The sequence below is a fragment of the Chrysemys picta genome, chromosome 14 (genome assembly GCF_011386835.1).
Source record: "Chrysemys picta bellii isolate R12L10 chromosome 14, ASM1138683v2, whole genome shotgun sequence".
Classification (NCBI taxonomy): Eukaryota; Metazoa; Chordata; order Testudines; family Emydidae; genus Chrysemys; species Chrysemys picta.
This window is the reverse complement of record NC_088804.1, coordinates 733149-747477: the sequence shown is the minus strand read 5'-3', so window position 1 is coordinate 747477 and position 14329 is coordinate 733149. Positions and strand designations below refer to the sequence as shown.

Sequence of the window (14329 nt, the reverse complement as noted above, 5' to 3'; positions counted from 1 at the left end):
GGGGAGATGGGGCTGTGCATTTGGGAGCACGTGGTTGACACGCCCAGGCCCAGCCCAGCTTGTGAGGAGCGGGCTGCCAGAGAAGGAGAGACAGCCCAGTGGTTAGGCTGAAAACTGGGACTTGGCAGACCCAGGTTCGAACCCCAAATTGACCACAGACGTGCCCTGATGACCCTGAAGATGTGCCTCAGTTTCCCCTACTGCTGAGTGGGAGCACTAGCCCTGCCCAGCCTGCCAGGGGCTGTGAGGAGAACTCTACTGAAGAGAGCTAGGTGCTCCCATGCCACAGGGAGTGCGGCTCAGTGGGCGTAGCCAAGCCCCAGGCAGGAGCAGCCAGCCGCTGGTGAAGGGGCAGCCAGGGCTGCCGTCCCCTGCACACACCACTGAGGCAGGTGCTGCCAGGGTTCTACCAGCCGTGCAGCCTGAGCCCCACACTGGCCTACAGCCTACCCAGGGGAGTTGGGCACCTCAGGGCCCAAGTGACAAGAACATTAACCTGTGGGTAGAGGGGCAGTAGCAGAGCCGGGCCTGGGGCTGGAATAGCAATGGGGCAGCAGCACGGGGCACCAGCAGAGCTAGGGAGAGCCCAGGGCTGGGATAGGACAGTATGTGTGTCTGTGGCGCTGTGTGAAACCACAGTGGTTTGGGGCTGATAACACCCCTATGCACCCTCCACTGCAATGTGCTCCCTGCCCATGGGTCGGCCCCTGATGCGAGCAATGGGGGGGCTGGGGCGTAGGCCTGCAGGAGGCAGCTTGCTTGGCATAGCTTCCCCTGGACAGTGTTTGCACAGCTGAGCGCCTGGCCCCATGCTGGGCAGGCAAAGCCCTGGAGTGGCTCCTCCTGCCTGCTGTCTGTACCCCTTGCCCTGCATTACTGCATGCTGGCCATAGCCAGTTTGGGCTGAGGGATTGCAGCCCTATTTCTAGGGCCTGGGCCGTGGGGAGCGAGCCCTGCAGCACCCCTGGGCCGGCTTGCAGGTTGAAGCGTGCCAGGTGCAATCCCAGCGCCAGCAGCCCGCTTTGCTCCTCACCAATTTTAAAGCCAGAAGGGCTATCGAGTCTGACCTGCACATCGCAGGCCACAGAACCTCACCTGCCCACTCCTGTAACAGACCCCTAACATCTGGCTGAGTTACGGACATCCCCAAATCTTGATTTAAAGACTTAAAGTTACAGAGAATCCACCATTTACTCAACCCAGCAAGTGACTCTGCCCCACGCTGTCAATCTGACCCAGGGAAAATTCCTTCCCCACCCAAATACAGCAATCAGTCAGACCCTGAGCATGTGGGCAAGACCCAGCAGCCAGACAGCCGGGAAAGAATTCTCTGTAGCGACTCAGAGCCTGCCCCGGTCACTGGGGATATTCGCTCCTTGCCCACCGTTCGGTTCCCCAATTCATCCCCAGCTCCTTCCGTGTGACTAACAGCCCCCCCGGGCGCTGTCTGGCACCTCACTGGTGATCGACCTGCTGTAAAACTGGGCTTTATTTTATCCCGATTGCCCTTCGCCTTCATGGCCTTAGCGAGGCGGCAGAATTGCCCTGCTCCCAGCGTGCCCAGCTGGAGTGCCAGGTGGAGCCAGGTCGTGTCTCCTCCCCAGTGCCTGTGCCAAGGGTGCTGCCAGGGCCATCCCTGGCATGGGCTGTTAGCTTGGCGCTGGAGCCAGCCTCTGCCCCAGAGCTGCTAGGGCTCCCCCATCCCAGGGAGCTTTGCCATGGACGATAAGCCCATGCTGGCACCTGGCACAGTAGCTGCTGCCTTGGTGCACCTGCTCTGGGAAGCATGGGCCAGGCTGGCTCCCAGGGCAACCCCAGGGAAGAGTCTGCCCGCCCCAGGCTGGAGGAAGGAGAGTTATGCCTGGTGTGCCCCTGCACTCGAGCCTTTGGTCCTGGTGTCAGCGTCCCTGTAGCAGCCGGTGTTCCCAGCCCACCTCCCGTGTACCCCGCTGTGCGTGTTTGCGTGCGCGCTTGCCTGCTTCTGGGTGTGGGCATGTCCGCAGCCGTCTGTCTGGGTGCGCACATGCGTCTGCACGTGTGTGCATGTCTGTATGTACATGTGTCTGTGTGGGTATGCGCATGCGTCTGTATGTACGTGTCTGTGTGCCTGTGTGTACGTGTGTCTGTCTGAGCGTGTCTGTGCGCGCCTGCCTGCTTCTGGGCGTGGGCACGTCTGCGGCCGTCTGTCTGCGTGTGTCTGGGTGTGCATAAGAATCTCCTCACCCTCTCTGGCTGGCTCATGCCCTGGCACACTGAACACACCCCTCTGTCCCCCTCCGCCGCCGCAGCCCCTCCAGCCCCGCACACACCCCTCTGTCCCCCTCCGCAGCCCCTCCAGCCCCGCACACACCCCTCTGTCCCCCTCCGTCGCCACAGCCCCTCCAGCCCCGCACACACCCATCCCCCTCCGTCGCCACAGCCCCTCCAGCCCCGCACACACCCCTCTGTCCCCCTTCGCCCCCACTCCAGCCCCGCACACACCCCTCTGTCCCCCTCCGCCGCCGCAGCCCCTCCAGCCCCGCACACACCCCTCTGTCCCCCTCCGTCGCCGCCGCAGCCCCTCCAGCCCCGCGCACACCCGTCCCCCTCCGTCGCCACAGCCCCTCCAGCCCCGCACACACCCCTCTGTCCCCCTTCGCCCCCACTCCAGCCCCACGCACACCCCTCTGTCCCCCTCCGCCGCCACAGCCCCTCCAGCCCCACGCACACCCCTCTGTCCCCCTCTGCCGCCGCAGCCCCTCCAGCCCCGCGCACACCCGTCCCCCTCCGCCGCCGCAGCCCCTCCAGCCCCGCGCACACCCGTCCCCCTCCGCCGCCACAGCCCCTCCAGCCCCACGCACACCCCTCTGTCCCCCTTCGCCCCCACTCCAGCCCCACGCACACCCCTCTGTCCCCCTCCGCCGCCGCAGCCCCTCCAGCCCCGCGCACACCCGTCCCCCTCCGTCGCCACAGCCCCTCCAGCCCCGCACACACCCCTCTGTCCCCCTCCGCCCCCACTCCATCCCCACGCACACCCCTCTGTTTCCCTCCGTCGCCACAGCCCCTCCAGCCCCGCACACACCCCTCTGTCCCCCTCCGTCACCACAGCCCCTCCAGCCCCGTGCACACCCCTCTGTCCCCCTCTGCCGCCACAGCCCCTCCAGCCCCACGCACACCCCTCTGTCCCCCTTCGCCCCCACTCCAGCCCCACGCACACCCCTCTGTCCCCCTCCGTCGCCGCAGCCCCTCCAGCCCCGCGCACACCCCTCTGTCCCCCTCCGTCGCCACAGCCCCTCCAGGCCCGCACACACCCGTCCCCCTCCGCCGCCGCAGCCCCTCCAGCCCCGCGCACACCCGTCCCCCTCCGTCGCCACAGCCCCTCTAGCCCCGCACACACCCCAGTCCCCCTCCGTCGCCACAGCCCCTCCAGCCCCACGCACACCCCTCTGTCCCCCTCCGTCGCCACAGCCCCTCCAGGCCCGCACACACCCCTCTGTCCCCCTCCGCCGCCGCAGCCCCTCCAGCCCCGCGCACACCCCTCTGTCCCCCTCCGCTGCCGCAGCCCCTCCAGCCCCGCACACACCCCTCTGTCCCCCTCCGTCGCCACAGCCCCTCCAGCCCCGCGCACACCCCTCTGTCCCCCTCCGTCGCCACAGCCCCTCCAGCCCCGCACACACCCCTCTGTCCCCCTCCGTCGCCACAGCCCCTCCAGCCCCGCACACACCCCTCTGTCCCCCTCCGTCGCCACAGCCCCTCCAGCCCCGCACACATCCCTCTGTCCCCCTCCGCCGCCGCAGCCCCTCCAGCCCCGCGCACACCCCTCTGTCCCCCTTCGCCCCCACTCCAGCCCCACGCACACCCCTCTGTCCCCCTCCGTCGCCGCAGCCCCTCCAGCCCCGCACACACCCCTCTGTCCCCCTCCGTCGCCACAGCCCCTCCAGCCCCGCACACACCCCTCTGTCCCCCTCCGTCGCCACAGCCCCTCCAGCCCCGCACACACCCCAGTCCCCCTCCGCCGCCGCAGCCCCTCCAGCCCCGCACACACCCCAGTCCCCCTCCGTCGCCACAGCCCCTCCAGCCCCACGCACACCCCTCTGTCCCCCTCCGTCGCCACAGCCCCTCCAGCCCCGCGCACACCCCTCTGTCCCCCTCCGTCGCCGCAGCCCCTCCAGCCCCGCGCACACCCGTCCCCCTCCGTCGCCACAGCCCCTCTAGCCCCGCACACACCCCAGTCCCCCTCCGTCGCCACAGCCCCTCCAGCCCCGCGCACACCCCTCTGTCCCCCTCCGTCGCCACAGCCCCTCCAGCCCCGCGCACACCCCTCTGTCCCCCTCCGTCGCCGCAGCCCCTCCAGCCCCGCACACACCCCTCTGTCCCCCTCCGTCGCCACAGCCCCTCCAGCCCCATACCACCCCCCGTCCCCCTCCGCTGCCGCACCCCCTCCAGTCCCATAAATACCCCTTTGTTCCCCTCCCCCACTGCACACCCCCAGCCCTCCGTACACACACTTCTAGCTACCCAGACACATCACACTACACCTGAATCCACCCCCCCATCCCTCTCTAACCATCCACACCCCTCCAGCCACTCTCCACTTTCTCCCGCCATCTATCCCCAGCCCTCTATCCCCCGATCTATCCATTCTGGGCCCCCCAGGAAGCAGAGCACAAGCTGGAACAGCCCTGAGTCTGCTCTAATGTACCTGGGGGCTGGGCAGTGCAGGGTGGTGTCCCCCCACCCCCAGGGCAGGGATTGGGGACTGAGAATCTCCAATGGGGGGGGTGACAGTGCCCCCACCTTTCCGCCCAGTGCCGGCTGTGGTCCAGCCAGGTGGAGCCACCGGGCACAGCCAGGCCTTACGCCAGCTCCCCGCCACGGCACCCCACTGCGGTGTGAGCCGGGGGAAGAGGAGGCCCCCTCCGGCTCCCACTACAGCAGGTGCTTGCTGGGAGCGGGCCGGGAAGCTAACAGACTCTGGACTGTGGGCTCGGCTGGCCACAGGCCAAGCTGCAGCACCACGTGCTCAGCCTTGGCAGCTGCGTCGTCAGGCCCAGCCTCAAGGTGAGGCCGCCAGGGAAGGGCAGGTGGGGGATGGCCTGGGCTCCACCACAGCTAGGGACCAGGATCCAGGGCCTGATCTTGCCCATGGCTGAGCCCTTCCCCCCCCCCGAACACATGGACCCCAGAGCAGAGCGGGATCAGGCCCCCAGGCACGGCTGTGCTGACACCATCCGATCCCACCGAGACACCCTCTGCCAGGTGCTGGAGAGCCCTGGTGGGGGCCCTGGGTACGCGGCCTTGGCACGGAGCCCCCGGGCAAGTGAGTTGGCAGGACGGCCAGCAGAACCCAGCCATGGGCACAGCCAGCGCGGGCATCTTCTCGGGAGAAGCCGGAGGAGGCGGCACTGGCTCAGCCCAGTCCTGAGACCACCCACCCCCAGGTAAGCTGCACCCTAGCTAGCCCCCGGACAGGAGGCCAGATTTGCACAGTGCCTGAGTTCCAGAAGCACAAGTTGCAGTGGGTGAGGGTGGCGGGAGCTCAGCACCCAGGGCGCCTGCCGGTAACGGGCCCAGCAGAACCACCCCACTCTGTCTCATTGAGATCCAGCCCCCTCACACGGACGGTTCCTGTCCCACCAGAGCCCCTCCAGCGCCCACTGCCTGGGGTCACAGGAGGGGGTTCCAGGATGTTCCTCAGCTCTGAGGGGTCTAAACCCGCCTGTCCCCGGCAGAACCTCTCAGGGATCAGCCCCAACCAAGCCGAGGTTCAGCCCAGCCCAGGGCAGGGGCTTGCAGCAGAGGAAGGTGCCAGGCCCTGCCCAAGGCAGCCATGGCACAAGCTGTGCCAGGCTCCCGTCCACTCCCAGCAGAGGTTGGCTTCACCCTGAAGCGCGAGCCCTTCCAACAGCTCTCAGGCGTGGACACAGCCTCCCTGCCGCTCCCTGGACCTCCTCCTGGCTCCCCCATGTTTCCAGCGCTTGCTGGGGGGCTGCAGCCCCCGCTTGTCAGCTACCCAGCCATCCTAGGGCAGCCTCGGCACACGGCCCTTGACAATGCACAGACAGCTGAACTCATGGGGTGGAAGGAAGAGGTGCTTTAAGGGTAGGCAGTGAGGCTTGGTGGCCAGAGCCCCAGCCTATGACTCAGAAGACCTGGGCCACTAGCCGGCTGGGGGACCTTGGGCAAGTCATGTCCCTCCCTCTGTACCTCAGTTTCCCCATCTTACAGATGACAACACTGACCCTGCACTGGAAAGCGCTTTGAGATCACCAGCTAGGGATTCGCATTAACGGGCCCTGCAAAAAGCTTGCTAACTTACGGGCTTTTCCTGCCCGCCCAGGCCTGGGGCACGCTCGCTTGTACAGAAACGGCCAGAGATTTTATGACATGCATCTACATCCGGCATGTAAACCCAGACCAGGAGGCTGGCGCGGCCACTCCCCATTGCAGAGCTTGACAGGACAAGTGTCACTGCCTCCATTTGACAGGTAGAGAAACTGAGGCAGGGTGGCAGCTGAAGTCATCAGCAGAGCCTGGAACAGAACCTGGAGCTCCCCACCCCCAGGGCCGGGTGTTCACTGCAGACCCGGCTCAGACCCGAGACGCAGTAGGCCAGACCTCAGCTGCCAGCAACCCCAAGACAGCCGTTGCTTGTCACTGCTGGGATGCTGGCTGAGGGCCTTGTCCCGAGCACAGATGTGAGATATCCTGCACCCCAACATGGCCAGTGTACGGCAGAGAGGCACCTAGTTCCCTGACCCATGCGAGCTCTCCTGCCTTCTTCCCTCCCCCAGGCCACCTGGGTCGCTTGGTGCCAGCTGCGCTTGGCTAGGCCCTGGGGCATCAGCAGGTTTCCCCAGTGCTACGGTCAGTCCACAAGGCCCACATGCTCCCCTTGCCCATCTGGGAGGACGTCCTGGGTCTGTAACACCCCAACATTAATCTGGCCCCTCTTTAGGGCTTCCCACAAAGCTCACAACAGATGGGGCTCTGCCTTGCCTGGGGCCAGGTGACTCAGCGCCCAGGGGGCTGAATTTCCCAAGGAGCAAAGCACCCACTGAGCTGTGCCCCTCTGAACCTCCAGGTGGGGCATGGCAGGCCCTGTATCCAGCCACCAGCACTCTGCCCACGGGGCTTGGGAGCCGTGACTCTCACCCTGCGACCTTGTGAGCAAAGGGCATACTGGGCACCTGGCAGCAGCGCCCACCAGGCCTCTGCTGGGAGCAGAGATGCAAGCTTGGGCCCCTGGTTTTACCTCACTCCCTCTGTAGCATATTGCCCGCGAATCCTTCCCTGAGGCTGGCACAACCAGGCAGGAGGGATGGGCCCAGCCCAGTGAGAGCCTCTCGCCCCCTACAGCTGCATCCATGGACTGGATGGGACTCAAACCCACTTCTGGAACCAGTGGGCCCCCAAACACAGACCCTCCTGCTGCCCCAGCGGCTTGGTCTGGACCCTCTGCCTCCTGGAGCCTCCCAGTGCCTATCCTGTCCCCCCAGCCTCATAGCACGGGCCACAGGAGACCCACCTCCTAGGCCAGGCCCCCTGCCCTGCAGCCGGGGAGAGTGCTGCATGCCCAGGCGGTGATCTCTCTCCCCAGAGCTGCCACGCTGCCCACCCCCCTTCCAAAAAGACCTGGAGCCAGCCTCCCGGCTGCATCCCCAGGGGGCACTGGGCAGGACGACAGCCTGGAAAACAGCCCAAGGAAACACCGTGTCAGGGCTCCTGTGCCCAGGTGTGCCAGCCTCTGCCAGCAGCGTCCAAGACCTGCCCAGCTGCTGGGCATCCTGTGGTAAATGACCCCGGCTAGATAACACTGGGCAAAGAGGTGCCCCCTGGTGGGTGCTGGCGGTGCTATGGGCAGAGACGCTGGGCGGGGGTGTGGGGGGGAGGGGCACATGTCCCTGCCCAGCTCGTTAGTGGGTCTAACAAAGTCAGGTGACATCAGAGCATGGCCCCACCCCCATCATGACCCGGAGCTGGGATCCAGCACAGCCTGGTGCGCTGTTAACCCAGCCATGCCACGCTGCACTCCTCGTGCCCAGCTCTAACCGCCAGATGGCGCCCTCGGGCCTCTGCACCACGGTGTGTCTGTCCAGGGCAATGCCCCATGGGGTGGAGATGTGCTCCCAAGCAGGGCTGGCCTTACCATAAGGCGAACTGAGGCAGACGCCAGACTGTGGGGGGGGCACCACTAGGACCCAGAGTGTAGAACATTGTGTCTACTGCAGGTGCATATGTATTCTCTCTGCTCTAGATGCACAGAGATGGTGGAGTGCTGTGCTGGAGGAAGGAGGGCACAAGAGACATAACAGGCAGGCAGGAGAAAAGGGGAGAGGGAATAACAGAAAGCAGCAGGAGCTGCAGGTAGAGAGAGGAGGAGGAGCCTCTTATGTACCTCTCCAGCACCCCCAGGAGCCTGGACTGATTCACACCAGCTTCTCAGGGAGCTTCCTGTTTCCTGCTGCTTCTCTGAACCCACTTGAGGAGAACAGGCAGTCAACTGAAGTAGTAGGAGCCAGTTAGGCCCTTAAGACGCTGGTATCTTCCCTCACTCAGGCCCTGCTACCAGCCTGCTTATTTGTCCCCTTCAACTGAGTGTTGAGAGCCACTCTAGCTGGCACAGAACAGCAGTCATGAGTGAAAGAAGAAAGCGCCCCTCTGGGGCAGCATTCAGAAAAAAGCAAGCAAGCAAAGGAAGCTTTTCTATCTAAGCAGGAAGGAGCTCTCCTGAGATACATAGACACAAATGTTCATGGTGAGCCTTCTGGCCCCAGTGAGGAGATGCCTGATCATAGACTCATAGAATATTAGGGTTGGAAGGGACCTCAGGAAGTCATCTATCTAGTCCAACCCCCTGAACCAATCCCCAGACAGATTTTTACCCCAATTCCCTAAATGGCCCCCTCAAGGATTGAACTCACAACCCTGGGTTTAGCAGGCCAATGCTCAAACCACTGAGCTATCCTGATCTTCCAGTTAGTCAGAGTGCAGGGGACCTGGCAGCTACTGCAGCATCCATATCTCCATCTCAAATGGATGTAACCATGCACATTCCTGAAGAAAAGTGTAGATCAGAGAAGAGTGTGATGGAGGTGCAAGAAATGGCTGCTGCTGAGTTTAGTTCCTTAAGTCTAGATGATCCAGGACTGTGGATCCACTTGAACAGTAGCCTGAGGGACTTCCTTGTACTGCATGGGCCACAGCAAGTGAAAAACTTCATGTTCCCCAAAGACAATGAAAATAGAAGTTTCCATCCAACAAATTACTGGCGTGAAATCCCCAATGATGACAAAGTGGAGAGGCCATGGCTTATGTACTCAAAAACCCAGAATGCTACATACTGTTTTTGTTGCAAACTCTTCCAGTCTAATGTTCCAGCCACATTGGGTTCTACAGGAACAAAGGACTGGAAAAATCTGGCTCGAAATCTGGCATGCTATGAGAAGGCAGCAAATCACCAGAGAACATTCCATAGGTGGAAAGAGCTTGAGATGAGACTAAGGTTAAAGGCCACCATAGATCATCAGCATCAAGAGAAGATTGCATCAGAGTCTCTTTACTGGCAAAACGTTCTGAAAAGGCTCATTGCCATTGTGAGAATGCTTGCTACCCAAAACCTAGCACTGCAGATCAGCTGTATGTGCCAAACAATGGAAACTTCCTTAAAATTGTGGAGCTGATGGCTGAGTTTGATGCTGTACTCCAGGAGCATCTAAGAAGAGTCACCACCCAAGAAATGTCCACCCAACACTACCTTGGAAAAACAATTCAAAATGAGATCATACAGTAACTGGCAGCAAAAGTCAAACAGAAGATTGTTGCAGATCTGAAGTCAGCAAGATATTACTCTGTTATTCTGGACTGCACACCTGACATCAGCCATAGGGAACAAATGACTTTAATAGTGCGTTTTATAACAACAACAGAACCTAGTGAAAATGTCCCTGCAATGGTGACTGTCAGAGCATTTTCTAGAATTTATTGACATTAATGATATTACAGGAGCTGGTATGACAAATGTGCTTCTTAAAAAGCTGGAAGATATGGAAATTGCGATAGCTGACATGAGAGGTCAGGGCTACGATAATGGTGCCAACATGAGAGGAAAGAACAGAGGAGTGCAGACACGGATCCGAGTTAAACCCTTGAGCTTTTTTTGTCCCATGCAGTTCTCATTCATTGAACTTGGTGTTCAGTGATGGAGCATCACCTTCTAGTGAGGCTGCTGAATTTTTTAATGTAATTCAAAGCATCTATGTATTTTTCTCTGCATCAACTCACCGATGGCAAATTTTGAAGCAACATCTGGGAACATCCTCTCTGACACTGAAACCACTGAGTGCCACATGAGTCGAGTGGAGACGACAAAGCCTATCAAACACCAAATTGGGAAGATAGATGATGCCATAGTTGCCATTATGGAGGCTAATGCTATGACAGGAACCGTTCTTGGGAAAACAGTGGCAGAGGGAATGGAAAGCTGGCTAGATCGTCGGGCTCAATGGGTAGTGATCAATGGCTCCATGTCTAGTTGGCAGCCGGTATCAAGCGGAGTGCCCCAAGAGTCAGTCCTGGGGCTGGTTTTGTTCAATATCTTCATTAATGATCTGGAGGATGGCGTGGACTGCACCCTCAGCAAGTTTGCAGAGGACACTAAACTGGGAGAAGTGGTAGATACGCTGGAGGGTAGGGACAGGGGCGGCTCTCGCTTTTTTGCCACCCCAAGCATGGCAGGCAGGCTGCCTTCGGCGGCACACCTGCGGGAGGTCCCCGCTCCCGCAGCTTTGGCGGCATGCCTGCAAGAGGTCTGTCAGTCCCGTGGCTTCAGCGTACCCGCTGCCGAATTGCCACCAAATCCGTGGGACCAGCGGACCTCCCGCAGGCATGCCGTTGAAGGCTGCCTGACTGCCGGCCTCACAAGGGTTGGCAGGGTGCCCCCCACGGCTTGCTGCCCCAGGCACGTGCTTGGAGCGCTGGTGCCTGGAGCCGCCGCTGGGTAGGGATAGGACACAGAGGGACCTAGACAAATTAGAGGATTGGGCCAAAAGAAATCTGAAGAGGTTCAACAAGGACAAGTACAGAGTCCTGCACTTAGGACCGAAGAATCCCATGCACGGTTACAGCCTAGGGACCTAGTAAGCAGTTCTGCTGAAAAGGACCTAGGGGTTACAGTGGATGAGAAGCTGGATATGAGTCAACTGTGTGCCCTTGTTGCGAAGAAGGCTAACGGCATTTTGGGCTGTATAAGTAGGGGCATTGCCAGCAGATCGAGGGACATGATCATTCCCCTCTATTCGACATTGGTGAGGCCTCATCTGGAGCACTGTGTCCAGTTTTGGGCCACACACTACAGGTCTCAAGTTGCAGTGGGGGGAGGTTTAGGTTGGATATTAGGAAGAACTTTTTCACTAGGAGGGTGGTGAAGCACTGGAATGGGTTACCTAGGGAGGCGGTGGAATCTCCTTCTTAGAGGTTTTTAAGGTCAGGTTTGACAAAGCCCTGGCTGGGATGATTTAGTTGGGAATTGGTCCTGCTTTGAGCAGGGGGTTGGACTAGATGACCTCCTGAGATCCCTTCCAACCCTGATATTCTATGATTCTATGATGAATCACCAGAAACATACATAACTTCAAATTTCTGTGTGGCTTAGTGTTGTGGCATGACATACTGTTTGAAATAAATGTTGTAATCAAGAGACTCCAAGGTATTGATCTTGATATGTCTGGAGCAATGGAACAACTGGACAAAGCAAAGTCTACAGTCTTACCGGTCAGATGAGGGATTTCAAAACATTCTGAAGAGTGCACAGAAGTTGGCAGAGGAAATCCATACTGAAGCTATTCTCCCACCCATTCAAGAATACAAGAGTCACTGAAGAAGACATTTTGATTACGAGGTTTGGGGTCTCTGATGAGATTATCCCATGCAACAATTCAAAGTTGAATTCTTTAACCAGGTGATAGATTGTGTGATACAGTCAGTTGAAGAACGTTTCATGCAGCTCAAGGAACACAGTAGTATATTTGGGATGTTGTATGATATTCCAAAACTCCTCACTATACCTGAAGAAGACCTACACCAGCAATGCCGGGCACTAGAGACAGTAGTGACACATGATGACATGCGTGATATTGATGCAAGTGATTTAGGTGATGAACTGAAAGCCCTTTCAAGATACATTTCAGCAGGATCAACTCCGAAGGCTGTTCTGGAATATACATGCACAAATAAGACGACCTCCCTCTTTCCAAATGCTTTTGTTGCTCTGCACATACTTCTAACACTTCCTGTAACAGTTGCCAGTGGAGAACGCAGCTTTTCCAAGCTGAAGTTAATAAAAACACATCTACGCTCCACAATGACACAGGAGAGGCTGGTCGGCCTCGCAACCATCTCAATAGAGCATGAGCTGGCCCAGACTGTGGACCCTCAGGTAGAACAGGAAGAAGGCAGAACTGAGACCTTTCAAAGTTTTGGCCCAAGCGAGGGGGCATGGGGGCATCATTTGAACTCCCGCCTCAGGTGCCAAAATGTTGTGGGCTGGCCCTGCCCCCGAGAGCCCCCAGTGTCAGGGAGCTGGCATACTGCCCCTACCGCTGGCATAGGGGGCATGCAGGGAGGTGCCCAGAGTGTCCTGCGGCTATTCTGTGCCCTCGGAGGCCACAGAATAAGCCCAAGGTAGGGCAGCCCTCAGGCTGCTGCAACATGCATGGAGGCCAGACGGGCGGCAGGGGGTTAATGCCCACTTTGGCCCCCTCCCCCCCCAGCCCCAGGCACAGGGGAACAGAGACTTGTGCCCTCCCATGCCGGGAACCCAGATGCCCTGGTGAGGGGCACGGCGCTCAAACCCAGCCTGAAAGGGGTGGGGGCCTGGCTGTGGTGATGTTACCCCGAGTGCCCCAGAAGGGAAGGATTGCCCCCAAACTCTCCAGAAAGCAAAGGCTGGGGGAGCTCCCCCCATCCCAGGGGTATCCAGAATAGAAACATCCCCCACCCATCATGCCCGCCTCCAGCTCCTGCCCCAGCACTGGGAGAGCTGCCTGGATCCCCCCGCGGGGTCCTTGGGCAATTCTCAGGGCAGAGTTGGGCCCCGGACCATGTGGGGATGCGTCCTACCTTTCCCTGGGGCTTCGGCCCTTCCCAGCTCCTCATGTCCAAGGACGGTGGCACCTGGTAGATGTCCTGGCCCAGCCCCGCAGCTGGGGGCACCTGGTAGATCTCCTGCGGGGGGCTGGTGGAGATATCCGGGGTGTGGCTCAGCGACGGAGGCACCTGGTAGATGTCCTGGCAGGTGTGGGGCGGCGGCTGCTTTGGATACGTCAGCGGCTGCTTGGCCGGAGGTGAGGGGAAGGGCGCCCCTGGCGCAGAGCCTGGGTAGAGGCCCGGCTGCCCCTTGCTTGGGGCTGGGATCAGGTAGATGCTGTCCCCTGGCGGCCGGGCGGTGGGGTGCAGCGGGTGCTGGTGGGAGGGTGGCTGCCCTTGGCCAGGCCCTGCCTGCTGCTTTTTGTCATACATGCCCACCAGGATCTTCAGGCGGTTGCCGGGCACAATGCCCTGGCGCCCATGCAGCGAGCAGAGCCACCAGCCATCCAGGCCCTGCGTGTTGCGCTCCAGCACTGTCATGATGTCACCCTTACGGAAGGAGAGCTCATCCGGGGACTCGGACACGTTGTCGTACAGCGCCTTGGCCAGCACGTTCTGGGGGGGGGGACAGACGAGGGAGGGTGAGTCAGCCGCACGGGGACCCTACCCTTCTGCCTCTTGGCCCCCATGCCACCTGTACCGCTCAAGGCTGTTGCTGGGGGAGGTGGGTGCGGGACACCGAGAGACCTTGGCCTTCTCTCCCCCAGTGCTGTATGGACTGAGCCTGCCCCTCCCAAAGCAGTGAGGCTGGGACGGAAGGATCCCCAGCTACAGCTTCCCACCCCAGCGCCTGCAAAGCGGCCACAGGTGTCCACTGCTACCAGGCTCCCCTGAGAGCTGGAAGGTCCCCGGGTGATTCCCGCCCTGAGCGATATCCTCAGAGCCCATGCGGCCGGCAAAAGGCCTTTGTGGCAGCCCTTCGCGAGAGGACCCGGCATGGTGACACTGGGTGGCCCGCGGGAACTGCAGGGTCAGCCCCCAGCCAGCAGCCCCGGTCCAGAATCCCGTGCACACAGTCCAGCCACACCCCAGCAGGACAGAGACGGGCTAGTGCTCAGGCTGTAGGGCTGCCCCTGTGGATGAGCGACCCTGGTCAGAAACCTACTGGCTGGGCTCCGTCAGCATCTCCCAGCACCTGCCTGCGTCCCCCCACCCTGCCCTGCGCTCTACTAAACCCCCACCGGGCGCGATGCAGCGGGTGCCA

General features: G+C 60.7%; 1 protein-coding gene across 4 annotated transcripts in view; it reads right to left on the bottom strand.

The window, feature by feature from the left end:
* Positions 1 to 14329, bottom strand: part of BCAR1 (BCAR1 scaffold protein, Cas family member) — a 42908-nt gene that overhangs the window by 10308 nt on the left and 18271 nt on the right. For 3 of the 4 annotated variants that reach the window (XM_005313781.4, XM_042846944.2, XM_024113821.3), the window contains exon 2: positions 13099 to 13680. The exons of the other annotated variant lie outside the window; for it this stretch is intronic. In XM_005313781.4, the coding sequence (XP_005313838.2) occupies positions 13099 to 13680 (582 nt within the window). The remainder of the gene's footprint in view (positions 1 to 13098; positions 13681 to 14329) is intronic. 4 annotated transcript variants of the gene reach the window in all.